Source organism: Salvelinus namaycush, chromosome 27 (genome assembly GCF_016432855.1).
Source record: "Salvelinus namaycush isolate Seneca chromosome 27, SaNama_1.0, whole genome shotgun sequence".
Classification (NCBI taxonomy): Eukaryota; Metazoa; Chordata; class Actinopteri; order Salmoniformes; family Salmonidae; genus Salvelinus; species Salvelinus namaycush.
Window position 1 is genome coordinate 10503333 of NC_052333.1, and position 27973 is coordinate 10531305.

General features: G+C 42.9%; 2 protein-coding genes across 2 annotated transcripts in view; one reads left to right on the forward strand and one right to left on the reverse strand.

Moving 5' to 3' along the window:
- Positions 1-1567: 1567 nt before the first annotated feature.
- Positions 1568-27078, reverse strand: sgce (sarcoglycan, epsilon). Its single transcript, XM_038966460.1, has 11 exons — positions 26954-27078; positions 15054-15176; positions 14608-14765; positions 13566-13638; positions 12406-12604; positions 9670-9832; positions 7660-7874; positions 6940-6966; positions 6132-6317; positions 4749-4792; positions 1568-1832 (listed from the first exon to the last, which is right to left on the reverse strand). Exons 1-11 carry the CDS (start codon positions 26988-26990, stop codon positions 1816-1818), a joined length of 1242 nt encoding a protein of 413 aa, XP_038822388.1. The 5' UTR covers positions 26991-27078; the 3' UTR covers positions 1568-1815.
- The window catches only part of ppp1r9a (protein phosphatase 1, regulatory subunit 9A), a 146731-nt gene continuing 144148 nt past the window's right edge, over positions 25391-27973 (forward strand). The window contains exon 1 of the mRNA XM_038966459.1: positions 25391-25672. The gene's annotated coding sequence lies outside the window, so the exon portion shown is untranslated. The remainder of the gene's footprint in view (positions 25673-27973) is intronic.

Consider the following 27973-nt stretch of genomic DNA (forward strand, 5'->3'; position numbering starts at 1 on the left):
TAAAATGTGTATAGTATGTATAAACTGAAGGTAGATTGTTTATTAGTTTACTCCAATTGGGGAGGGGTGGTAGGGTTTGCGGGGAATAATAAAGGTATATTCAAAAAAAAATGTGTGTGTATATATAAAAAAATATATATATATATCTGGGGGATTGGAAATGATGCAGACAATACATTGATGGAAGCAACAACCTATCTGCAATATTAAAGCTGATCCAACCCCTGAAAAAAAATGACCCGGAGAGAGCGAGTGGGCACTTCTGACCTTCCACAGATGGGCTGAACAGATTACTATAATACGTGTGCTGGGGGCCTGGTGCTACAGTTGCAGCCGTTGAACACAATTGACAGCAAATTTAAACCAAATGTATTTTTACTGTTATGTGACAGAAAATGAGCATTTACATTTTTATTTGATCAGACTTGACGAGCGTCTCTGTCCATCTCCGTTTCCCTCTAAACACGAGCATTGTACAAGGAAAGTAAAATACTAACATGATATTGTTAATGGCATCATATAATTTCTAGAACATATGCACAAAATATTTCAAAATATCCTATGAATGTAGCATTTGTTATTCATGATCAGGCTGGTATACACACACACACACACAGTCGACTACTGATAAATGCAGCTGTTTAGGATTGTGGTGACCGTGTGCATTAAATAAGAGCACACAGTTATGAGTGTAATTTAATTGGGACTGGTAAAACTGTATTGCACTTAAACAGCTTGCTCTCATACTAAGTGCACTTATCATGAGTTTACTGTACTCTGCACCACTCGCTCACATACATAAGGGCACACTGACGGACACTAGCGTCGAGTATGAACGCACTGCTGGGGCATGCAGATTGGGACAGACGTAGTGTCTCTGGGCCCTGGTCAGAAGTTGTGCACTACATAGGAAATTGGGTGCTATAGAGCCCCACAATGGAGGTGTCATAATACCCATAAAACCTAGCGGTCAAACGGGGTGACGCTTCCAATCCTTTTGCTACCATTCATTTTTCCCATATGGGATTTTCGAAACAATTAAAATAAGGACTGTCTTTTATGTAGGCTTACCCTGGTGTGACGTTTTGATAATCATTTAAATCTCTCTAGGACAAGGTGACTTTTATCAATATATTCGGCTCTACTCTCAGATTCGAAAATGCTAGTTAGGGTCAAAGTAGACATCATGCAAAACTACAAATCCCTGCAAGCTCCTGCACGTCATCTCTCGCTGACACCTTTGCTAACAGGTATTGTTTTAATGTAAAACTTCCACAAAACAGTTCACAGAATTGTCCATTTAATGAAATTTTGCCAATTTATTCATTACTACATTTAGCTAACATTAGATCGTTAATCCAGAGATTCTTACCTTTGCCTCAATTCGGCATTCTCTTCCAGATCATCATGACATTTATAGTTCTTTATGACACCCACATTATCAGCTAATTAGCATTTCATTTTGGGGGGGATAAATCCAAACAAATATATGGATAAAAGTCACCTTGTCCTAGAGAGATTTACACGGTTATCAAAACGTCACACCAGGGTAAGCCTACATGAAACACAGCCCTTATAAGTGTTTTAAAATCCCCTATGGGAAAAATGAATGGTGGAAAAACGATTGGAACCTTTTCCCTATTTGACCGCTAGGTTTGATGTCTATTATGACTCATGCAGTGGTACTCTATTTAGGATGTAGACATAGAAAAACACTTGGCTTAAAGGGACACGGACAGACAGAAAGCAGCTCCACCACTGTCTCTTGGGCTTCTCTCTCGTCACAAGTTCAGTGCTTCAGCCACTTTCCTCTCCTCAGGAATACCATTTACCTAGAATGGAGAATAAAATACCTTATTCAAACATATTGCATCATATCATTTATCTTGATCTAATATAAATATTGATTGTTTACAGGTTCTGAGACTGAATATTTTAACAATGGGAATATGGTAACTACATTTTAACTACTTTACTACTGTGGAAAATGGAGGGCACTCAACCAACAAAAGTTGAGGTGCAACCAAAAAATGTGATCATCATTCAAAAAGAAAAGGGGCAACGCTCGCTCGACATTAATAACCTTTCATTTTATTTAAACAATTATTAAAAGCTTGACGTTTCAGCCATTGATGAAGGCCGAAACTTCAATCTTTTAATAGTTGTTTAAATAAAAGTATTTTAATCGTGAGCGAGCGCTGCGCATTCTCCATTTCAACTTGTTTACTAATGTTACATTAAGTACAAAGTAAAATAGTCTCTTATATAGTTGGCAATGATAAAATTATACATCGAAGCAAAGGCAGACCAGTATACTTACCTCCAGTCTCCGAAATGTTGACATACAATAATTATCTCTATCTCCTTTGTTAGCAATAAAATGAACAGACAGAGCAGTGAGTTAGACTGGGCAGGGAGTTAGACTGAGCAGAGGGCTCTCTTGCAGTTCATTGACATGCACACAAGGAGGAGCTAAAGTCTAGTTAGACACAGTCACTACAGAACTGTAGGTGGGGTAAAGAATGAACAAAAATCTAAACGCAACATGCAACAATTTCAAAGATTTTAATGAGTTACAGTTCATATGAGAAAATCAGTCAATTTAATAATTTAATAAATTTAATAAATTTAATAAATAAATTAGGCCCTAATCTATGGATTTCACATGACAGGGGCATGGATCAGCAAACCAGTCAGTATCTGGTGTGACCACTATTTGCCTCATGCAACGCGACACATCTCCTTTGCATAAAGTTGATCAGGCTGTTGATTATGGCCTGTGGAATGTTGTCCCACTCCTCTTCAATGGCTGTGCAAAGTTGCTGGATATTGGTAGGAACTGGAACACGCTGTCGTACATGTCGATCCAGAGCATCCCAAACATGCTCAACGGGTGGTGCGTATCTGGTGAGTATGCAGGCCATGGATGAACTGGGACATTTTCAACTTCCAGGAATTGTGTACAGATCCTTGCAGGGCCGTGCATTATCATTCTGAAACATGAGGTGATGGCGGTGGATGAGCTGCACGGCAATGGGCCTCAGGATCTTGTCACAGTATCTCTGTCCATTCAAATTGCCATTGATAAAATGCAATTGTGTTTGTTGTCCACAGCTTATGCCTGCCTGCCCATACCACAACCCCACTGCCACCATGGGGCACTCCAGCATGCCAGTGGCCATCAAAGGTGAGCATTTGCCCACTGAAGTCAGTTACGATGCTGTACTGCAGTCAGGTCAAGACCCTTGTGAGGACGACGAGCACGCAGATGAGCTACCCTGCGACAGTTTCTGACAGTTTGTTTCATCAGCTGTCGGGGTGGCCGGTCTTAGACGATCCAGCAGGTGAAGAAGCCAGATGTGGAAGTCCTGGGCTGGCGTGGTTACACGTGGTCTGCGGTTGTGAGGCCGGTTGTACGTACTGCCAAATTCTCTAAAATGGCGTTGGAGGCGGCTTATGGTAGAGAAATGAACATTCAATGCTCTGGCAACAGCTCTGGTGGACATTCCTGCAGTCAGCATACTAATTGCACGCTCACTCAAAACTTGAAACATCTGTGGCATTGTGTTGTGTGACAAAACTGAACATTTTAGAGTGACCTTTTATTGTCCCCAGGACCAAGTGCACCTGTGTAATGATCATGCTGTTTAATCAGCTTCTTGATATGCCACACCTGTAAGGTGGATGGATTATCTTGGCAAAGGAGAAATGCTCACTAACATTGGTGTAAACAAATTTGTGCACAAAATGTGAGAAATACGTTTTTTGTGCGTATGGAACATTTCTGGGATCTTTTATTTCAGCTCATGAAACATGGGACCAACACTTTACATGTTGAGTTTATCTTGTTGTTCAGTGTAGTTTGGAAAGGAGCAAAAGTAGGCTATAAAGACTATTCTGACATCAGACAACCCAAGGACACACATTCTTTATAATACAACTTTTGACATCCCCTTAGGGAAATGAGGACCTACTTCCTGGCTATCATGTTCAACTTCAACAGAGAGGAAAATCATTACTGCAATATCTATGCAGACTCTCAGATCAGAAATACCCCCATATGTTTTAACTTGAAGTAACTAATCACAATTGCATTTATATTTCTGTACAGTGTGTTTGGTTGATCTGGATAAAAAGATAAAAGCAGGAAAGACAACTATTGCAAACTCAAATTGATTCATAGGCCTATTACATCCTATCAAATGGATTCACACATGATATGTAAGATACTATTAACATGGACCATCAAGCTATTTGATTCTCTATTTTAGTTCACTTGGGGGTATATGAAACAACTGTGTATAAAATAATTTTATGAATCTTTTGAATCTGACCTTATTGTCATTATCTCAATAAAAGTTATAGCACAAGAATATGTGAAATCAGGTAATGGGATGGGGTCATAGTCGATAGTAATCTCGAGCCGCTAGCGAGCGCTTTTACCGGTCCGTTAGCGGATATGGAAGTTTAGTCACGTAACCACTGTTCTAGTAACTAAAGGACACATTCAGCTGACTGAGGGAAACACAACACGTGCATTCAGAATATTGCAGCGAGCCGACAATTAAGTTGCAGAAAGACGAATGGGTCTCGCGAGACGTGCAATGACTATGCCTGGGCTAGATGATTGAGGATGATCCTGATTAAGTCCACGGTGTCATGTTACTCAGCGAGAGACCTTAATGTATCATTTTCATTGGTTCAAGAGATAATAAAAGAATCGTACTAAAGCAGGAGTCAATACTAACCTGATGGCTGTTGCTGTGGTATCTGAATCTCGTTCTGCAGGTTTCTGAAATTAGAGAACATCTGATTATTAGAGCATTAAACGTTGCAGAGCATTGTCTAGAGTCTAAGCCAGTTTGACAAAAGTCTCACTCATGTTTTTGCTTAGTACAAACTGTATTAGGACAACATTGTGTGTGTGTGAGAGAAAGAGAGAGAGAGAGAGAAAGGGAGAGCAAGAAAGAGAGAGATCCAGATCCAGAGAATTAGACCAAAGTTCTCAATTGGTACTGCAGACACTACAATTACTTAGGTTTAAAAATAAGCTCAACTGGACACCTAAATGATGCACTGAATTAACTGAGAAAACACACAGGGCATTCTACGCCATAAAAAACCCAATTCCTATTGAAATACCTATTAAAATTTGGCTAAAACTAATCGAATGTGTCATTGATCCAATTGCACTGTATGGCAGTGAGGTGTGGGGTCCACTTGTAAAACAAGATTTCACCCAATGGGACAAACACCCCATTGAAACCCTGCATGCAGAGTTCTGTAAGATTCTCCTACATGTCCTGAGGAAAACTACAATCCACTAATAATGAAAACTCAAAAAAGAGCAATTAAGTTTTGGAAACATCTAAAATACAGTGACACCTCTCATATCACTACCAAGCCCTGCAATACCAAGAGCTGAGTAAAGAAAAGAGTCCCCTCATCCAGCTGGTCCTGAGGCTGAGTTCACAAACCTGTCCTACTAACATACTGAAGCCTCAGGACCAGAACATCCAATCAATCAGATCAAAACAAATTACAACACAGTCAAAACAAAACTACATTACTTACATTACTTATTGGGAAACACAAGCACAAGCACAAAGCAAAATGCAGTGCTATATGGCCCTAAATCGACAGTACACCGTAGCAAACTATTTTACCATGGTTACTGATCAAAACTTTAGAAAAACCTTGACAAAGTACAGGCTCAGTGAGCACAGCCTTGCCATTGAGAAGGGTAGACAGGAAAACATGGCTGCCTGTAGAGGAAAGGCTGTGCAACCACTGCACCACAGCAGAACCTGAGACAGAGCTGCATTTCCTGACAAAATGTCAAAAATATAAAACAATTACAGAGTGTCACTTCCCCAAATTTGAAACCCTTATTCAAGGTTTCAAAGACCTCTCTTATGATAATAGGCTGCCTGTCCTGTTGGGGGAGGACGCAGCGAGCTGTGGGTTGGCAGCGCACTACATTGCTGCCTGCCATAAGAGAGAGAAAGAGAGATAGATAATGAGAGAAAGAGAGAGAGAGATGGTGCCAGGAGGAAAGAGATTGTGTGCATCTGTTCTTCTATGTGTTTATGTCCCTGCATGTGTGTTTGTAAACTCTAGCCAGGACTCACGTCTGTGTCTGCATCAGGGGCATGCTGGTTGTCTCGTAGTTGTCTGGGTGTATAGGGGGCACCACCTCCCCACTTTGGCTGAAGACAGGCAGGGTGGAGAGGGGCCAGGAGATCTCTCTGTTCTTAGACATGCTCCGCAGCTCCTTGGTCGACTTCTGGATGGAGCTGTGATGTACTAACTGGATACTGAGGAGAGAAGAGACGGACAGAAAAATACACCATAAATGGACCATCTGAGCTCTTATCTCAGTCAACAGGCACACTGTTGTGTACTGTACATACCTGCATTAAGGAATACATAAGAACATAGGAAATATTTTGACAGCATTTGGTGTGTTTCTTCTTGGTAGGAGGAAACTGTGTTGTGTCGTTACTATTGGTCATTTGCCATTTGCTGAGTCTAGAGGAGGTTGTTTGAGAGTATTTCTCCTCTCCCTTTCATACTCTCTCCCCCCCTCCATCTCTCTCTAAACAAACCTGGTCTGAGATTTCCCTGCTTCAGTTACAGAACTATAGACGTTCCCCTTCTATACTCAACCATTAGAGGTGGTGAACCAATATCTGACCCTGGATCTGTGGTTAAGATCAACTTCCTTTCTTAACATGCCCCTGCAGCTTTGAGCAGCTAATTGGATGATGGTATGTAAACACACAGATGACAGTATGGATGGACATGAGCATGTCACCATGGCGATTTGAAAGCAAAAGGTGAAAGGGCAAACCAACTGAAAGACCGGGGGTTCAAAGAAGAACCAAAACAGATGAAACTCAAAAGAAAAGAGAAACACAGGAGAGGATAAACACTTACTCTGGTGTTTGCATGTTTCTTTTATCCCTAGAAACAAAACAAAATGAATGAATTAAATACTAATATTAATAGTTAAAAGACATTCACACTGAAGTGAATGGAGAGCACGTGGCATTGGATGGATGGATGGATGAATGGTAAAGGCGAACAGTACTGCATGGACACACTGAGTGGTGGGGGGTTGGAGGGGACAGTCTCCCAGCCTGTAAATGAGGGTGGGGGGGTTGGAGGAGCAATATAATGGTTGATTGACCATCTATGTCATGATGATTGTGCTAATAACCATCAAAATGAGTATGAGAAATCGACCTGAAACAGAACAGTGTAACGTATGGAGAACATACATGGACCATAAAACTGGATGGTTATTGACAAGCTGCGCTTCCAGAATATTTAACCTCTTGACGTCCATCTATAGTGGCCCAGTAGCATAACTAAACATCCCTTAACTCCCACTGAGGGTCGGTGACACTGCACTCAGACTAATCAGTCCATCCCTCAGGATCTGAGAACCCCCACGTGACAATTCAAAAGAAAAGTCCAACTGTAAACGTGTATCTCCTCAACTCACATCAAAACAACACTATACTTTTGGTTCCATCTCCTCTTTAAAAGTGTAGACCTAAATGTGTGTTTAGTGTGTGTGTGTGTGTGTTGTGTCTGCGTGTGTTTTAGTCTGTGTGTGTCTCTTTCTGTCAGAAGTGAAAGCTGCACACTTACACCCCTTCTCGCCGACAGCACATGGAGTAACCCAGGATGGTGAAGAGGACCATGGCCACGGCCGAGGGCACTGCCAACGTGATGAGGAAGTCGGCAAAGAAGTCCCTGCTCTTCAGAGACTCTGATGGGGGGTTGTACTCCCCGATGTCAGGCAGAACCCCTGTACCTGGGTCCGGACGGTTACTGTGGATCATGACCACCTTGGTGATGTCCACCTGGAGAAGAGAGAGGTTCAATCAGCACTTCATTTACTAAAGATATTAGGGTGGTAAAATTCCATTAATTTCCCCAAAATGCAGAATTCTTCCAGAAATCCCGGTTGGAGCGTTCCCAGGTTTCCTGCTTATTCCCTCCTGATTCCAGTAATGTTCCAACATGATTTCTGGACAACCTGGACATTTTGGGAAAGTTACCAGAATTTGGAACCCTAAAAGATATATAGTATTAGCAGGGTGGCTGGGAAAATACATTGAACAAAAATATAAACGCAACATGTAAAGTGTTGGTCCCATGTTTCATGTTTCATGAGTTAAATAAACGATCCCAAAAATGTTCCATGCATAAAAAGCTTATTTCTCTCAAATTTTGTACACAAATTTGTTTACATCCCTGCTAGTTAGCATTTCTCCTTTGCCAAGATAATCCATCCACCTGACAGATGTGGCATATCAAGAAGCAGAATAAACAGCATGATCATTACACAGGTGCACCTTGTGCTGGGGACAATAAAAGGCCACACTAAAATATGCAATTTTGTCACACAACATAATGCCACAGATGTCTCAAGTTTTCAGGGAGTGCGCAATTGGCATGCTGACTGCAGGAATGTCCACCAGAGCTGTTGCCAGAGAATTTAATGTTTATTTCTCTACCATAAGCCACATCCAGTGTAATTTTTGAGAATTTGGCAGTACATCCAACCGGCCTCACAACCGCAGACCACGTGTATGGCGTCGTGTGGGCGAGCGGTTTGCTGATGTCAACGTTGTGAACAAAGTGCCCCATTGGGGTGGTGGGGTTATGGTATGGGCAGGCATAAGCTACAGACAATGAACACAATTGCATTTTATCAATGGCAATTTGAATGCACAGAGATACAGTGACGAGATCCTGAGGCCCATTGTCGTGCCATTCATCTGCTGCCATCACCTCGTGTTTCAGCATTATAATTCACAGCCCCATGTCGCAAGGATCTGTACACAATTCCTGGATGCTGAAAATGTCCCAGTTCTTCCATGGCCTGCACACTCACCAGACATGTCACCCATTGAGCATGTTTGAGATGCTCTGGATCGACGTGTAATCAGTGTGTTCCAGTTCCCGCCAATATCCAGCAACTTCACACATCCATTGAAGAGGAGCGGAACAACATTCCATAGGCCACAATCAACAGCCTGATCAACTCTACGTGAAGGAGATGTGTCGTGCTGCATGAGGCAAATGGTGGTCACACCAGATACTGACTGGTTTTCTGATCCATGCCCCTACCTTTTTTCTTTAAAGGTATCTGTGAACAAGTGAACAACAGATGCATATTATATAGATCTTTTTTTTTTTTTTTTACCTTTATTTAACTCGGCAAGTCAGTTAAGAAAAATTCTTATTTACAATGACGGCCTACACCGGCCAAACCCGCACAACACTGGGCAAATTGTGCGCCGTCCTATGGGACTCCCAACCACGGCTGGTTGTGATACAGCCTGGATATCTGTATTCCCAGTCATAGATTAGGGCCTAATGAATTTATTTAAATTGACTGATTTCCTTATATGAACTGTAACTCAGTAAAACCTTTGAAATGGTTGCGTTTATATTTTTGGTCAGTATACATGCCTAAATATCACTAAATATATATTTTCTTCTGAAGATTGTGGATTGGCTGTGTTCGTGTATGCGTGTATATGACATAACACACACACAAACACATACACACTATCATTTTTGTTTGATATGGTCAGAGAACAGGTCAAGAGGTCACACCATGGTTCCAGGGTCCTGTCCAATCCTCACCAGGTTGATCTTGCACCAGTCAATGTCGAACTGGGCCCTGAACTTCTTGTCACAGCTGATGACAGGCTCCATCTCCTGGCTGCAGCGCAGCTGGTTGTGGGGGTTCTCCACCTCCCTCAGGCAGGAAGAGAACTGCACGTCTGCCCCCACCATCACATACACACTGGAGAGCGAGGCAGGGAGTTAGACACTGGCTTAAAATACAGGTGGCTGGTGGCCCCTTAATTGGGGAGGCTCATTGAAATGGCAGGGACGTAATAAATGGAATGGGATCAAATACATCAACAACGTGGTTTCCATTCCATTCACTCCATTCCAGACATTATTATGAGTCATCCTCCCCTCAGCAGCCTCCTGTGGTATACAGGTATAATGACAGAGAGACAGTTAGTGATATATCTGATAATACAGGTATAATGACAGAGAGACAGTTAGTGGTATATCTGATAATACAGGTATAATGACAGAGAGACAGTTAGTGGTATATCTGATAATACAGGTATAATGACAGAGACAGTTAGTGGTATATCTGATAATACAGGTATAATGACAGAGAGACAGTTAGTGGTATATCTGATAATACAGGTATAATGACAGAGAGACAGTTAGTGGTATATCTGATAATACAGGTATAATGACAGAGAGACAGTTAGTGATATATCTGATAATACAGGTATAATGACAGAGAGACAGTTAGTGGTATATCTGATAATACAGGTATAATGACAGAGAGACAGTTAGTGGTATATCTGATAATACAGGTATAATGACAGAGACAGTTAGTGGTATATCTGATAATACAGGTATAATGACAGAGAGACAGTTAGTGGTATATCTGATAATACAGGTATAATGACAGAGAGACAGTTAGTGGTATATCTGATAATACAGGTATAATGACAGAGAGACAGTTAGTGGTATATCTGATAATACAGGTATAATGACAGAGAGACAGTTAGTGGTATATCTGATAATACAGGTATAATGACAGAGAGACAGTTAGTGATATATCTGATAATACAGGTATAATGACAGAGAGACAGTTAGTGATATATCTGATAATACAGGTATAATGACAGAGAGACAGTTAGTGGTATATCTGATAATACAGGTATAATGACAGAGAGACAGTTAGTGGTATATCTGATAATACAGGTATAATGACAGAGAGACAGTTAGTGATATATCTGATAATACAGGTATAATGACAGAGAGACAGTTAGTGGTATATCTGATAATACAGGTATAATGACAGAGAGACAGTTAGTGGTATATCTGATAATACAGGTATAATGACAGAGACAGTTAGTGGTATATCTGATAATACAGGTATAATGACAGAGAGACAGTTAGTGGTATATCTGATAATACAGGTATAATGACAGAGACAGTTAGTGGTATATCTGATAATACAGGTATAATGACAGAGAGACAGTTAGTGGTATATCTGATAATACAGATATAATGACAGATAAACAGTTAGTGATATATCTGATAATACAGGTATAATGACAGAAACAGTTAGTGGTATATAACATGACTAATCTACACACAAACACGCAAGCACATTTAAGGTCAAGGAGAGGAAGATTTAACAGCTAGGTTACACAGTAATATCAGTAACAGTAATAGCTTAGCCCTGCTGGCCACGTATTTCTATGGGGCTCTCCTCTACAACTTTGTATCTTCCCAAATGGGGCCATGCATGTTTTATGAACAACTTATGGGGATTCATTCTTCCGGACTACTAAAAACTGCTTGCCAGTGTTGGTCTGAGGCTGTAATGTCTAATACAGTGTGTTGATCTCTCTCTGTCTCTCTCTCTCTCTCTCTCTCTCTCTCTCTCTCTCTTTCACTTTCTCACAGTGGTAAGGTTACTGTAAGGTTCCTCCTGCATTGCATAAGCATCTGTAAGTGCATGTTTGTGTTGCAACAGATGCAATACAATTTTCTGAACATGCTTATTTAAGAATACAATACTTTGATGATGACAGTAGACAAGGCATTATAAAGCTGCTATAGTACTTTCTGAGGATGCATATTTAGGTAACAAACCATGCATTTATGTCTGTATCTATCCCTTCCCTTGTATGCAATATTTAAATATTTACTCTGTCCTGTTCCTGGAAGTGCCTAAGATACTTGAATTCATCATCCTCTATCAACTGAAGATTCTTGAATTCATCATCCTCTATCAACTGAAGATACTTGAATTCATCATCCTCTATCAACTGAAGATTCTTGAATTCATCATCCTCTATCAACTGAAGATACTTGAATTCATCATCCTCTATCAACTGAAAATACTTGAATTCATCATCCTCTATCAACTGAAGATACTTGAATTCATCATCCTCTATCAACTGAAGATACTTGAACTCATCATCCTCTATCAACTGAAGATACTTTAATTCATCATCCTCTATCATCTGAAGATACTTTAATTCATCATCCTCTATCAACTGAAGATACTTTAATTCATCATCCTCTATCATCTGAAGATACTTTAATTCATCATCCTCTTTCAAACTATGTATCAAACTACTCTTGACCTTTAAGGGCTGCTGAGGGTGACCCTGTTCCTCACCCCAATGAGGTTGTTGATGGGCAGGGGAACGCGTCCGCCCCTGTCCAGCGCCGAGGTGATGTTGATATGTAAATTCATCCTCATACTCTGTTAAACCATGTATTGAACTGCACTAAAGAGGGTTTCTGATTCTATTTCTACGCCCTCACCCCTCTTTGAGGTTGTTGATGGGCAGGGGAACACGTCCGCCCCTGTCCAGCGCTGAGGTGATGTTAATGGCGTTGAGGCGTTCGGGCTGCCACACGTTCTTCACTGCGCCAAGGAAGTCTCCCAGAACCTCGCTGGCCAACATCTCCTCCACATTCATGTTCTTTATGAAGAACTCTGCCTGGTATGGCAGTGGGTAGTCTGAGAGAGGGAGGGAGGAAGGGAGACAGAGAGAGAGAGAGAGAGAGAGAGAGAGATTACAGATATAATCTGTTCATTTTAATAGGCCCAATATCATTCTGTGAACAAAGTGTACATGTACAGTACATCCCTAACTGATACCCATATGTAATGATATTTAACGGCCGTAATATCAGACGAGCTGTAAATACATCCCTAACTGACAACCATATGTAATGGCATTTAATGGCCGTAATATCAGACAAACTGTTCGACAAAGGCCAATGTTTGTCTGCTCTGTTATGTGTCTGTTATGACAGCGGCTCGGCTCTGGGCAGATGGCTAGTGACGTCACTGCTCAGTGTGAGTGAGGTCACACAGTACGCGTGGGCCAGAAACAGCTGGGCAGCTTTTCACCAGGCACCGTGGTGCTATTGTATCACATGTAGAGTGAGACTCTGTACAGACGTACAGCATAATGAGATGTGTACAGGACATTTTAGAACTTGTAATGTATTTGAGGTTTAAAAAGGCTTCTGAAGTTAGAAATTTCCACTTTGAAATGTCTAACTTGATTTTCCCTCTATCAACCCCTACCAAAATCCCCATTAATTACAATCTAACTACTTGTTTAGAGTACTAGGCCAGTTTCCAGTCAATTGCAGACAGTGGATTTTCAGATAGCGCTTTCAGAAGTGTGCTTGTTGATTTGCACAGCTGTGAGTCCCGTATTGGACTGTGTTGACCCTTAATTAAAAAATTGTCGGTCTGGTTGAGTTAGCCTTTTAGGTTGATGTATTCTCGATAATATATTAATATATATTATGTGAATGTTATTCAGCCATTTTTCAAGGAAATAGAACAATTAGCTTTAGGGTATTTTAGTCAACATCGGAAGCAACCCTCTAGATTTAAATTAAGAACATCTTGCTTCATCATGTCCTCACTAAGCTTGTCCTTTGTCTCTCTCTCTTTTTCTTACCTTCCGTGGACATGATGTTTATGACCAAGTTGTGCCGGGCCGTTTCGAAAGTGCGTCTGTTATAGGCAGTAATCTGGAACAAATAAGGGTAAAAGTTTAAGCCCAGATCACTACAGCTTTATGTCCTAGGCTGAGGCTTGCCGGCGAGGTCCGAGCCAGATGCAAACATATTCCATAGTAGAAGGCTCAGAGGGAAGAAGGAATTGGGGCACTGCATCCTACAGGAACATTCCTACAGGGAACCTAAAGCCTTTGAGAACATGCTACAGTAATTTAGACACATTAAGGACACGTCTAAAACCCTAGAAAAAAGCTATATCACAACGCACCATGTGACAGCTATTATATATGTGCAAAAAACCTATTGATCTACCTGTGAACATAGAGTATCACAGTATGCGTCATAATACCCAGAAACACTTCAAATAAGGGCTGTGTTTCATGTAGGCTTACCCTGGAGTGTTTCTAAAATCCCTTATGGGAAAAATGAATGGTGGAAAAACGATTGGAACCATTTCCCTGCATGACCCCTAGATTTTATTGGTATTATGACACCTCCACTGTGGGGCTCTATTGCTGGACTATATAATGTAAATTATACCCCTAACCACTACTATGATTGTTACAGGTTGTGCCCACATATTTGACTGATAGGACCCTAGCTGGCAAAATTAACTGTGGACAAGACCGGGTGAATGCACATGATTATACATCCCCCAAGTCTGAACATTTCAATGTTCAAAACATTCAATGTTATAATGTATTCATTGATTGATTGATTGAATCTACAACTACTAATGTACTGTAGTTTAGTGTGTGTGTGTGTGTGTGTGTGTGTGTGTGTGTGTGTGTGTGTTTGTTTGTGTGTGTGTGTGTGTGTGTGTGTGTGTGTGTGTGTGTGTGTGTGTGTGTGTGTGTGTGTGTGTGTGTGTGTGTGTGTGTGTGTGTGTGTGTTTGTGTGTGTGTGTGTCAGAGAAAGCTCCACTGTTCATAACTGCAGACAAACAACTCTAACTCCTTTAGCATCACATGGAGCCAACACCTCTATGATGGTGGCCTTGCCCACGTGTTCTGCAGTGGGGGATCCGTAGAGCACCCCATCGCTGTGTGAGGTTCTCTGGATGTAACGCAGCCAGCCTGGCCGGTCTGGGTAGCCCATCAGGTTGGTGTTGAAGGTGATGGGGTCGTTGCTGGAATCCCCTGTACGGACAGACGTTGGTACATGTACAATAAACACTCAGCCTAGCAGTTAGTCAACGAGGCCATGAGAGCGTGATTTGAGACTGACAGATGTAAACTCTGACACTGACACTTATGGTGATATTGATACGGTCTCTGCATTTGCTGTACTGTAGCTTAGCGAAATATATTTTATTACTGAATAGATGAGTATTTATCATAAATAGGTAGCCCACTAGTAGTAATAGTACAATTAGTAATCTGGTTATTATTGAATTGAGAGATCCAATGAGGAACACAGACACAGACCAGGTTTGGGATAGGGAGGGAACTCTCCTTTGAAGTGTTCTCTCTCCAGGACGTGGACAAACAGCACGCCTGCAGACGGGTAGACGTTCCGGTCGGCGTGCGACCTCGACAGGATGGTGACCACTGGAGCACAGAGAAAGAGGACACAGAGGTTATTATCCGGGACTCCTGTGTGTGTGTGTGTGTGTGTGTGTGTGTGTGTGTGTGTGTGTGTGTGTGTGTGTGTGTGTGTGTGTGTGTGTGTGTGTGTGTGTGTGTGTGTGTGTGTGTGTGTGAGTAAGTGTGAGAGAGCGTCACAGTGTGTGTTTATGTGCGTCCGTGTGTGTCTTCATCATTACAGCCCCTGCCAACCGCATTCAGGAGGGAGAAAATGTCTCTTTACAAGGTGAAAATCCCCATCAAAACATGTGAGGGGGAAGTGCTGTAGTCTCTTATGGTTTTCAAATCATTTGGACTCGTGACTGATAAATCGACGTAATCTGGGTGCCAGTCTATTTCTGCTTCAAAGGGGCAATCTGCAGTTGCTATCTTTCTCTTAGCAATTGTATTAATATAAAATAATACAATTTGAAATGTTTTGAGCATGCAGTATAGCTCATTATTTGTATAATTTATTTTATACAGTCATTTTTTCCTCATCTTTATCAAGGGTGCCAATAATTATGGACCTGACTATACATTTTAGTCATTTAGCAGACACTCTTACCCAGAGCGACTTACAGTAGTGAGTTTATACATTTTCATACTGGTCCCCGGTGGTACTCAAACCCACAACGCTGGCGTTGCAAGCGCCATGCTCTACCAACTGAGCCATACGGGAACATATACCCATTGATTATTGAAGAATATAAACTGGGTGGTTCAAGCCCTGAATGCTGATTGGCTGACAGCCGTGGTATATCAGACCGTATACCACGGGTATGACAAAAAAAATGTTTTTACTGCTCTAATTATGTTGGTAACCAGTTTATAATAGCAATAAGGCACCTCAGGGGTTTGTGGTATATTGCCAATATACCATGGCTAAGGGCTGTATCCAGGAACTCCGCGTTGCGTCGTGCCTAAGAACAGCCCTTAGCCGTGGTATATTGGCCATATGCCACACCCCTCGGACCTTATTGCTTAAATATAACTTAATCTGCCTCTTGTGCTTAATTCAACTGTCGTACCCCATCAGAACCTAAAGAATTTGCTTGTTTTAGTCATTTGTTTGTAAACAATGTAAATGTAAACAAATACTGTATAGCCTCAAAACATGGTTAAAACTATACATGTTATATCATGGATAGTCAGTCCCTGTATTCATAGTTCATGAGTTTGAGAGTGGTTACATTTCTCCAGCCCCATCCCTAAGCTGTTTACCAAATCAGCGGCAGGGGTAACTGTTTTGTTATTGTTCAAACTGCAGATTTCCCCTTTAACCAATTTGTTTTCTTGCCAAACAAGGCCAGTACTATATAGCCAGAGAGGTTTAAATTATTCAGTCTCTTTGATATAGGCCTAGCCTAACACTGATGAGTCCAAGAACAGTCAGCCAGGCACCCAGGCTACAGTCGACTTGTCAGTAGTTGTTAAGGGCTAAAGGCCTATGATATCAGGAACCAGAGAGTCAGAGGGCCAGAGCAGTGAATGGTTGTCAACAGCAGTAAGTAGCACCAGCACTGGGACTCAGTCAGCCTCTTAAAGCTACAGTCTGGGATTCAAACAAACAAAATGCTGCCCCGCCACCTGTTTATGTAAACAGCTGTCGAATGGGGGGTTCTGAAAGGGTAAGACAGTTTTGCAAAAGTCATGAGGCATTTATATGTTATATTCCCCAATAATCAATGCCTCTATATCATTCATGTAAAAGTACAAAAATGGTTGTCCCAATCCCAGACTGAAGCTTAAAGAAGCACAATAGCGCTGCTATTCTTCTCTGTCTCATACTCCCTGACTCCCATTATACCAGAGTCTATCCATTTACAACACAAACACACACTTATTCTTTATTCAGGAAGTGTTGCAGAGGCAAATGGCAGCTCTTAAGAGCTGGCAAATGGCACCTCCTCCTCCCCCGCCTCCTCCTCCCCCGCCTCCTCTTCTCCTCCTCCCCCGCCTCCTCTTCTCCCCCTCCTCCGCCTCCTCTTCTCCCCCTCCTCCGCCTCCTCTTCTCCCCCTCCCCCGCCTCCTCTTCTCCCCCTCCTCCGCCTCCTCTTCTCCTCCTCCCCCGCCTCCTCTTCTCCCCCTCCCCCGCCTCCTCTTCTCCCCCTCCCCCGCCTCCTCTTCTCCCCCTCCTCCGCCTCCTCTTCTCCCCCTCCTCTTCTCCCCCTCCCCCGCCTCCTCTTCTCCTCCTCCCCCACCTCCTCTTCTCCCCCTCCCCCGCCTCCTCTTCTCCCCCTCCTCCGCCTCCTCTTCTCCCCCTCCTCTGCCTCCTCTTCTCCCCCTCCTCCTCTTCTCCCCCTCCCCCGCCTCCTCTTCTCCCCCTCCCCTGCCTCCTCTTCTCCCCCTCCTCCGCCTCCTCTTCTCCCCCTCCTCCGCCTCCTCTTCTCCCCCTCCCCCGCCTCCTCTTCTCCCCCTCCTCCGCCTCCTCTTCTCCCCCTCCCCCGCCTCCTCTTCTCCCCCTCCTCCTCCTCCTCTTCTCCCCCTCCTCCGCCTCCTCTTCTCCTCCTCCCCCGCCTCCTCTTCTCCCCCTCCTCCGCCTCCTCTACTCTGGTTTGACAGAGCGTTTCTTCTTCTTTCTTTTTCTCCATCCTCCTCCTCCAGTGGGTGGGAGCTAAGTTTTTAATCACCATGGGAGAGTGAGTGTGCTGGGATGGGCGGGGGAGGGAGAACTGCAGTACAGTGTGTGTGTGTGTGTGTGTGTGTGTGTGTGTGTGTGTGTGTGTGTGTGTGTGTGTGTGTGTGTGTGTGTGTGTGTGTGTGTGTGTGTGCGTGCGTGCGTGCGTGCGTGCGTGCGTGTGTGTGTGTCAAAGAGAGAGACAGCTCCACTGTTCATGACTGCAGACAAATAAATCCAACTCCATTTGCAGCAAATGGAGCCTGGAAGAGCTGAAAAAAGGTCACTACTCCCTACTGGAAAACATGTTACCATCATCTTCATTCTTCATTATTATTAAGACATATTGGGAGATTTAGGCCACTTTCCCAGACACAAATTAGGACTAGTCCTACCTGGACTAAAGAAATCACTTTCAAAGGTGTATGAACATGCTTTTTAGTCCAGGATTCTGTGTCCCAGAAACCGGCCCATAATCTGTAGTTAATTGGAGTTACGGTAAACACTGCAAGAGTCCATATAATGGGTTAAACCACTCTGGTACAGAAGAGATTACAGGCAACACAGTCAGATTAAGGTAACACAACACACACAGACACTAGCCTATGTCCTATCCAGTACACACAGACACTAGCCTATGTCCTATCAAGTACACACAGACACTAGCCTATGTCCTATCCAGTACACACAGACACTAGGCTATGTCCTATCCAGTACACACAGACACTAGCCTATGTCCTATCCAGTACACACAGACACTAGCCTATGTCCTATCCAGTACACACAGACACTAGCCTATGTCCTATCCAGTACACACAGACACTAGCCTATGTCCTATCCAGTACACACAGACACTAGCCTATGTCCTATCCAGTACACACAGACACTAGCCTATGTCCTATCCAGTACACACAGACACTAGCCTATGTCCTATCCAGTACACACAGACACTAGCCTATGTCCTATCCAGTACACACAGACACTAGCCTATGTCCTATCCAGTACACACAGACACTAGCCTATGTCCTATGTAGTACACACAGACACTAGCCTATGTCCTATCCAGTACACACAGACACTAGCCTATGTCCTATGTAGTACACACAGACACTAGCCTATGTCCTATCCAGTACACACAGACACTAGGCTATGTCCTATCCAGTACACACAGACACTAGCCTATGTCCTATCCAGTACACACAGACACTAGCCTATGTCCTATCAAGTACACACAGACACTAGCCTATGTCCTATCCAGTACACACAGACACTAGGCTATGTCCTATCCAGTACACACAGACACTAGCCTATGTCCTATCCAGTACACACAGACACTAGCCTATGTCCTATCCAGTACACACAGACACTAGCCTATGTCCTATCCAGTACACACAGACACTAGCCTATGTCCTATCCAGTACACACAGACACTAGCCTATGTCCTATCCAGTACACACAGACACTAGCCTATGTCCTATCCAGTACACACAGACACTAGCCTATGTCCTATCCAGTACACACAGACACTAGCCTATGTCCTATCAAGTACACACAGACACTAGCCTATGTCCTATCCAGTACACACAGACACTAGGCTATGTCCTATCCAGTACACACAGACACTAGCCTATGTCCTATCCAGTACACACAGACACTAGCCTATGTCCTATCCAGTACACACAGACACTAGCCTATGTCCTATCCAGTACACACAGACACTAGCCTATGTCCTATCCAGTACACACAGACACTAGCCTATGTCCTATCCAGTACACACAGACACTAGCCTATGTCCTATCCAGTACACACAGACACTAGCCTATGTCCTATCCAGTACACACAGACACTAGCCTATGTCCTATCCAGTACACACAGACACTAGCCTATGTCCTATCCAGTACACACAGACACTAGCCTATGTCCTATCCAGTACACACAGACACTAGTCTATGTCCTATCCAGTACACACAGACACTATTCTATGTCCTATCCAGTACACACAGACACTAGCCTATGTCCTATCCAGTACACACAGACACTAGCCTATGTCCTATCCAGTACACACAGACACTAGGCTATGTCCTATCCAGTACACACAGACACTAGCCTATGTCCTATCCAGTACACACAGACACTAGGCTATGCCCTATCCAGTACACACAGACACTAGCCTATGTCCTATCCAGTACACACAGACACTAGGCTATGCCCTATCCAGTACACACAGACACTAGTCTATGTCCTATCCAGTACACACAGACACTAGCCTATGTCCTATCCAGTACACACAGACACTAGCCTATGTCCTATCCAGTACACACAGACACTAGCCTATGTCCTATCCAGTACACACAGACACTAGTCTATGTCCTATCCAGTACACACAGACACTAGTCTATGTCCTATCCAGTACACACAGACACTAGCCTATGTCCTATCCAGTACACACAGACACTAGCCTATGTCCTATCCAGTACACACAGACACTAGGCTATGTCCTATCCAGTACACACAGACACTAGCCTATGTCCTATCCAGTACACACAGACACTAGGCTATGCCCTATCCAGTACACACAGACACTAGCCTATGTCCTATCCAGTACACACAGACACTAGCCTATGTCCTATCCAGTACACACAGACACTAGCCTATGTCCTATCCAGTACACACAGACACTAGTCTATGTCCTATCCAGTACACACAGACACTATTCTATGTCCTATCCAGTACACACAGACACTAGCCTATGTCCTATCCAGTACACACAGACACTAGCCTATGTCCTATCCAGTACACACAGACACTAGGCTATGTCCTATCCAGTACACACAGACACTAGCCTATGTCCTATCCAGTACACACAGACACTAGGCTATGCCCTATCCAGTACACACAGACACTAGCCTATGTCCTATCCAGTACACACAGACACTAGGCTATGCCCTATCCAGTACACACAGACACTAGTCTATGTCCTATCCAGTACACACAGACACTAGCCTATGTCCTATCCAGTACACACAGACACTAGCCTATGTCCTATCCAGTACACACAGACACTAGCCTATGTCCTATCCAGTACACACAGACACTAGTCTATGTCCTATCCAGTACACACAGACACTAGTCTATGTCCTATCCAGTACACACAGACACTAGCCTATGTCCTATCCAGTACACACAGACACTAGCCTATGTCCTATCCAGTACACACAGACACTAGGCTATGTCCTATCCAGTACACACAGACACTAGCCTATGTCCTATCCAGTACACACAGACACTAGGCTATGCCCTATCCAGTACACACAGACACTAGCCTATGTCCTATCCAGTACACACAGACACTAGCCTATGTCCTATCCAGTACACACAGACACTAGTCTATGTCCTATCCAGTACACACAGACACTATTCTATGTCCTATCCAGTACACACAGACACTAGCCTATGTCCTATCCAGTACACACAGACACTAGCCTATGTCCTATCCAGTACACACAGACACTAGGCTATGTCCTATCCAGTACACACAGACACTAGCCTATGTCCTATCCAGTACACACAGACACTAGGCTATGCCCTATCCAGTACACACAGACACTAGCCTATGTCCTATCCAGTACACACAGACACTAGCCTATGTCCTATCCAGTACACACAGACACTAGCCTATGTCCTATCCAGTACACACAGACACTAGCCTATGTCCTATCCAGTACACACAGACACTAGTCTATGTCCTATCCAGTACACACAGACACTAGTCTATGTCCTATCCAGTACACACAGACACTAGCCTATGTCCTATCCAGTACACACAGACACTAGCCTATGTCCTATCCAGTACACACAGACACTAGGCTATGTCCTATCCAGTACACACAGACACTAGCCTATGTCCTATCCAGTACACACAGACACTAGGCTATGTCCTATCCAGTACACACAGACACTAGCCTATGTCCTATCCAGTACACACAGACACTAGCCTATGTCCTATCCAGTACACACAGACACTAGGCTATGTCCTATCCAGTACACACAGACACTAGCCTATGTCCTATCCAGTACACACAGACACTAGGCTATGTCCTATCCAGTACACACAGACACTAGGCTATGTCCTATCCAGTACACACAGACACTAGCCTATGTCCTATCCAGTACACACAGACACTAGGCTATGTCCTATCCAGTACACACAGACACTAGCCTATGTCCTATCCAGTACACACAGTTGTTTGAAGCCCAATCAAAATCAGACTGTGAACAAATGTCTCAATAGACTATGTAAAATGCCCAAATAGATCTATGAAACCCATCTGAAGCAAAACACTAAACCTTAAAGTGTCTCAGATGTCTTTTGTCCCCGGGGACCTGGTCACAGGAAAAGGTGGTCAATGATCTAAACGGTTCTATAGATGTGAAATAAGCAAAGGGTTGGGTTCAGCCATAGAACCTGCCTGGCAACTGCTATGATCATTGAGCTATGGTGTAGGGATATTACTAGCCTACAGCTGAATGTTGTTTCAATATCACCACACTGATAAAGCTAAATGTGGGGCGGCAGGTAGCCTAGTGGTTAGAGCGTTGGGCCAGTAACCAAAAAGTTGCTCGATCGAATCCCTGAGCTGACGAGGTAAAAATCTGTCGTTCTGCCCTTGAACAAGGCAGTTAACTGTTGCCCAGTAGGCCGTCATTGTAAGTAAGAATTTGTTCTTAACTGACTTGCCTAGTTAAATAAAGGTTAAAAAAAAAAGATTGCTGCATAGTGCACTACTTTGACCAGAGCACTAGGAGCCCTGGTCAAAAGTAGTGCACTAATGTACAGTTGAAGTCGGAATTTTACATACACTTAGGTTGGAGTCATTAAAACTTGTTTTTCAACCACTCCACAAATGTCTTGTTAACAAACTATAGTTTTGGCAAGTCGGTTAGGACATCTACTTTGTGCATGACACAAGTAATTTTTCCAACAATTGTTAACAGACAGATTATTTCACTCATAATTCAATGTATCACAATTCCAGTGGGTCAGAAGTTTACATACACTAAGTTGACTGTGCCTTTAAACAGCTTAGAAAATTCCAGAAAATTATGTCATGGCTTTAGAAGCTTCTGATAGGCTAATTGACATAATTTGAGTCAATTGGAGGTGTACCTGTGGATGTATTTTAAGGCCTACCTTCAAACTCAGTGCCTCTTTGCTTGACATCATGGGAAAATCAAAAGAATTCAGCCAAGACCTCAGAAAAAAATTGTGGACCTCCACAAGTCTGGTTCATCATTGGGAGCAATTTCCAAACGCCTGAAGGTACCACGTTCATCTGTACAAACAATAGTACGCAAGTATAAACACCATGGGACCACGCAGTCGTCATACCACTCAGGAAGGAGTTCTGTCTCCTAGAGATGAACGTACCTTGGTGCGAAAAGTGCGAATCAATCCCAGAACAACAGCAAAGGACCTTGTGAAGATGCTGGAGGAAACAGGTACAAAAGTATCTATCTCCACAGTAAAACGAGTCCTATATCAACATTACCCGAAAGGCCGCTCAGCAAGGAAGAAGCCACTGCTCCAAAACCGCCATAAAAAAGCCAGACTACAGTTTGCAACTGCACATGGGGACAAAGATCATACTCTTTGGAGAAATGTCCTCTGGTCTGATGAAACAAAAATAGAACTGTTTGGCCATAATGACCATCGTTATGGTTGGAGGAAAAAGGGGGAGGCTTGCAAGAAGAACACCATCCAAACCGTAAAGCACGGGGGTGGCAGCATCATGTTGTGGGGCTGCTTTGCTGCAGGAGGGATTGGTGTACTTCACAAAATAGATGGCATCATGAGGGAGGAAAATGATGTGGATATATTGAAGCAACATCTCAAGACATCAGTCAGGAAGTTAAAGCTTGGTCGCAAATGGGTCTTCCAAATGGACAATGACCCCAAGCATACTTCCAAAGTTGTAGCAAAATGGCTTGAGGACAACAAAGTCAAGGTATTGGAGTGGCCATCACAAAGCCCTGACCTCATTTCCTATAGAAAATTTGTGGGCAGAACTGAAAAAGCATGTGCGAGCAAGGAGGCCTACAAACCTGACTCAGTTACACCAGCTCTGTCAGGAGGAATGGGTCAAAATTCACCTAACTTATTGTGGGAAGCTTGTGGAAGGCTACCCGAAACATTTGACTCAAGTTAAACAATTTAAAGGCAATGCTACCAAATATAAATTGAGTGTATGTAAACTTCTGACCCACTGAGAATGTGATGAAAGAAATAAAATCTGAAATAAATAATTCTCTCTACTATTCTTCTGACATTTCACATTCTTAAAATAAAGTGGTGATCCTAACTGACCCAAGACATGGAATTTTTACTAGGATTAAATGTCAGGAATTATGAAAAACTGAGTTTAAATGTATTTGGCTAAGGTGTATGTAAACTTCCGACTTCAACTGTACATAGGGCAGTGGTTCCCTGGGGGTACTTGGCCTATCCACAGGGGGTACTTGAGAAGACTCCTGAGACCATAGGCCTACTGGTAAAATGCACATGAGGGATACTTCAGTGGTACTCTGGGTAGAGCAAAGTTCAGTTGGTGGTACAGTAACTGAAAAGGTTGGGAACCACTGGTTCCGGGAATAGGATGGCACTTAAGACGCAGCCCTCTCACAACACAGTCAAGCTTATTTTCTAAAACCACATGACGGTTACAGCCACGGTCAAACATTGACCCTTCTTTTCAGAGACTCTTGATGTGGTTTAATTAACACATGTTGTCCACAGATGTGTCCGTTCATAGAGGGAGACTTACTAGAATGGATATCCACATTCAGGTCAACATTCCTAATTCTATTTCTATGTCTCAGCCCAGATGGCCTTCCCCAGGTCACTGCCAGACGAAACCTTAGAGACTCCAACAGGGCTGAATCCCAACTGGCACCCTATTCCCTACATAGTGCACTACTTTTGACCAGTGCCATATTGACCCTGGTCAAAAGTAGTGCACTAGCCTATATAGGGAATAGGGTGCCATTTGGAATGCAGTCCAGCGACTCCAAACAAAGAAAGCAGAGATCATTGGCTAAGCTAGCGACAGGGTGTGCTAATAGCATCAGATCTGCTTACACCTGTCTCTCTGGGCACAGCAAGGCCTTCTGGAGACGATGAACCAACAGCCCCCTCTAATACATCAACCATTCATGGTTAATGCTCAACTCCCTAACCATGGCAGGACCCATCACACACACACACACACACACACACACACACACACACACACACACACACACACACACACACACACACACACACACACACACACACACACACACACACACACATGCATTCACATTAGCTATGTTACACACACAAAACACACACCTTGCCATGTTCCCTTGCTGCAGATCACTAACAGAATGGATAACCCGCTTTTATGCCTTTATGGACCAACCCGACCTTGGGCACACAGCAGTCTCAGCCCAGAAATAGTCTTTATTAATGTCATTGGCCACACAGTAAAAAAGAGCTTGTCTGTTGAAAGGCTGGCTTAGGCAGCAAAAGGATGTCCTCTGTCCTGTTGTTCAGTTGAATGTACGGTGGTGGAGGTGGATCTATCTGTCCTTTCCGGTCAGGGGGAATGCATGTGCTTTTAGTTTGCATTAAAACTACACAGACTTATGGGAGCACTATTAGACTTGATCTAGCCTGTGGTCTGTCTCTCTAGACTGGAGTGAAACTGTGCTCGGTTACTGGTTCTATAGGCAGCGGTTGCTAGCAGGGGAGGACCACAGCCAACTCAGACGTCCCTACTGTACCTAGACTGAACTTGATGCACAACCATTCTGGACTGAGGTAACTAACAAGGAATATATTTTCTCGCTCCAGGTCATGGGGTCTTTTGGAGAGGGCTGTAAACAAGTAGTAGGCTATTGTCTAGGATAGGCGGGCATCAACATTTTTACTATCCACTGGAAAGTCTCTTTAAAAAGTTACAGTAACCAAGGAAACTCTCACTTACAGCATCTCAAAATAATACAATTAGGGCTAGTCAGAATTAGACTGTGACTCAAACAAACCAAAGAGCAAAGATTACAAACAAAGCAGAAGAGGTTACACCACAGTCTGTTACAATCAACACAAATGTGTCCATTAATAGGGAACTACTTGAGTGTGTCACCACCATGTTATGAGAATAGAGGGGAAGGGGGTCAGGGAGGAGTCACACAAGATGTTCACCACTGCACACGCCAACTCACCGTCTTGTATGGCAGTTCTCTGCTTCAAACCCAGATTAGGCTGTACATGGATGTTTCTCCCAATCACATCATTGTGTGTGAAACCAGATACATGCACAATGAAAACTTAATAGACCAACAAACACAAACAAAAGCAATACTTATTTTGAACATTTTCTCAAACAGAGGCATGTTTGCAACAACAAAAAATGCTGAATGCTTCACTCGTGATTTATAGCACATCTAGGCACATGGCAAAATGTACTTATAATCATGTGGTGACATAGGAAAGATGTTTTCACACAATATTAGGCCTAATGCATTATTTTGGCTTCTACATAATGTCATGCAAATGTATTCAATTCATAATGATATGACGACAGTATAAGAATTAAAAGATTACGATAACTTTTGCCCATCAATTTCATGACATACTTTGATTTACTGTAGCTATGTGATATTGGTATGTTATAATTAATGTAGGACAACTGGTTTGAATAAGGTGATACAATGTTTCCGCGAAAGAGAAATGTTGGAGGAATCACCAACACATCCTTGGAGGAATAGCAACATTATTGCAACAGTACGTTATAATAACTTTAAATGGTAAAATACCGTTAGATATATGTAGCCAGTTAATTCTACCAATAGCTAATAATCTCATATCCTAAATAGCTAAATAGTGTAGATTTAAACGGCAAGGCCACTATTATCTCCGAATAACGGGATAGAAAGCTAAACCTTAGCAATTCTTTCCATGGCAGTGGGAAAAAATGACCAACCCACCAACCACATAACGTGTTAGCTGCAGTAGCAAGCTAGCTTGCGACTAGCTAATATTGCTAATACGAAAAGGCATGCCTATCTCTCAATGTTTCCATTCGAAATTGATACGTACCTATAGAAAGCCAAACGACAACAACCACAGTATCCATATTGCATTTGCGAATGGTTATTTTTATATGAAAATCTATATTTTTCTAATCGCTAGTGGTTTGACAGACATAACAAGCATCCATGAAATTCCAGCCTCCGCCTCCTCATTCGAACGCTCGCGCTTTCATTGGTCGGTACATCTGGCGCAGAAGCTGGAAAATATCATTCCCGCACTCTATCAAATGGGTATCATAACGCCTATCATAAAAACGGGTGTGATGCAATTTCACCAATTGTAAACATCATTACTATTTTAATTTAGATAATCTAATAAATTAACAAACTCTATCTCTCTTTCTCTCTCCCTCTAGCTCTGTGCCTTTCTTCCAAAAATAAGCGCATGTTCTATTGACCTTGCGTGACCAACATAACCCCTCCATCCCCACCACCCCTCCTTCCACAGTGTAAACCCAGCTGTAAAGAGGGCAGTGAGATGACTGAGAAGTATATTAAAATCTGTTCTCCCCCTGTGGAGAGCCAGCAGACAGATGGTCATGCTCAGCCTCTCAGCTATTTGGACTATTCAGCTCAGCTAAGGGTCCTGGTAAAGGAAAGAAGGGTCCATCTGACTCTTAAGTCTCCATCTTACTCCCTTGGAGTGTATTATGCAGGGTACAGATAGGACACACTTTTAATGGTCTTTATAACTGGCATATTTATATTTGGGTGTGATCAATGATGGTGTGTGTGTTATGAATGATGCATTAGTATCTTATACTGTGTGTATAGGGATTGTTTTATTAGGATTTTGATTTGGTGCGTTCAATGCATAGTGAAGAACAGCATGGCATCTCCTCTTCTCTGCAGTGCCAGGTTGTTTTTCTCTCTCAATTTCCAAGTTTATATTTAGGTTGCTTAGCAACATGTACAGATTTGAGGTGCTAGTGCTTGTGGGTAGATATGGTGAGTGTCATGTACAGTATCTCATAATATACCATAGTCTACTGTATATGAGGATTCCCATTCATTGGCCAGTTGAGGA

Coding starts and splice junctions, on each gene's coding strand:
- sgce (XM_038966460.1), bottom strand. CDS start 26,990: ATGGATACTGTGGTTGTTGTCGTTTGGCTTTCTATAG. Junction 9,833..12,405: donor ATCAACAACCTCAAAGAGGG/GTGAGGGCGTAG, acceptor CTCGCTCTCCAG/TGTGTATGTGATGGTGGGGG. Junction 6,967..7,659: donor TGCTGTCGGCGAGAAGGGGT/GTAAGTGTGCAG, acceptor TTTTGTTTCTAG/GGATAAAAGAAACATGCAAA.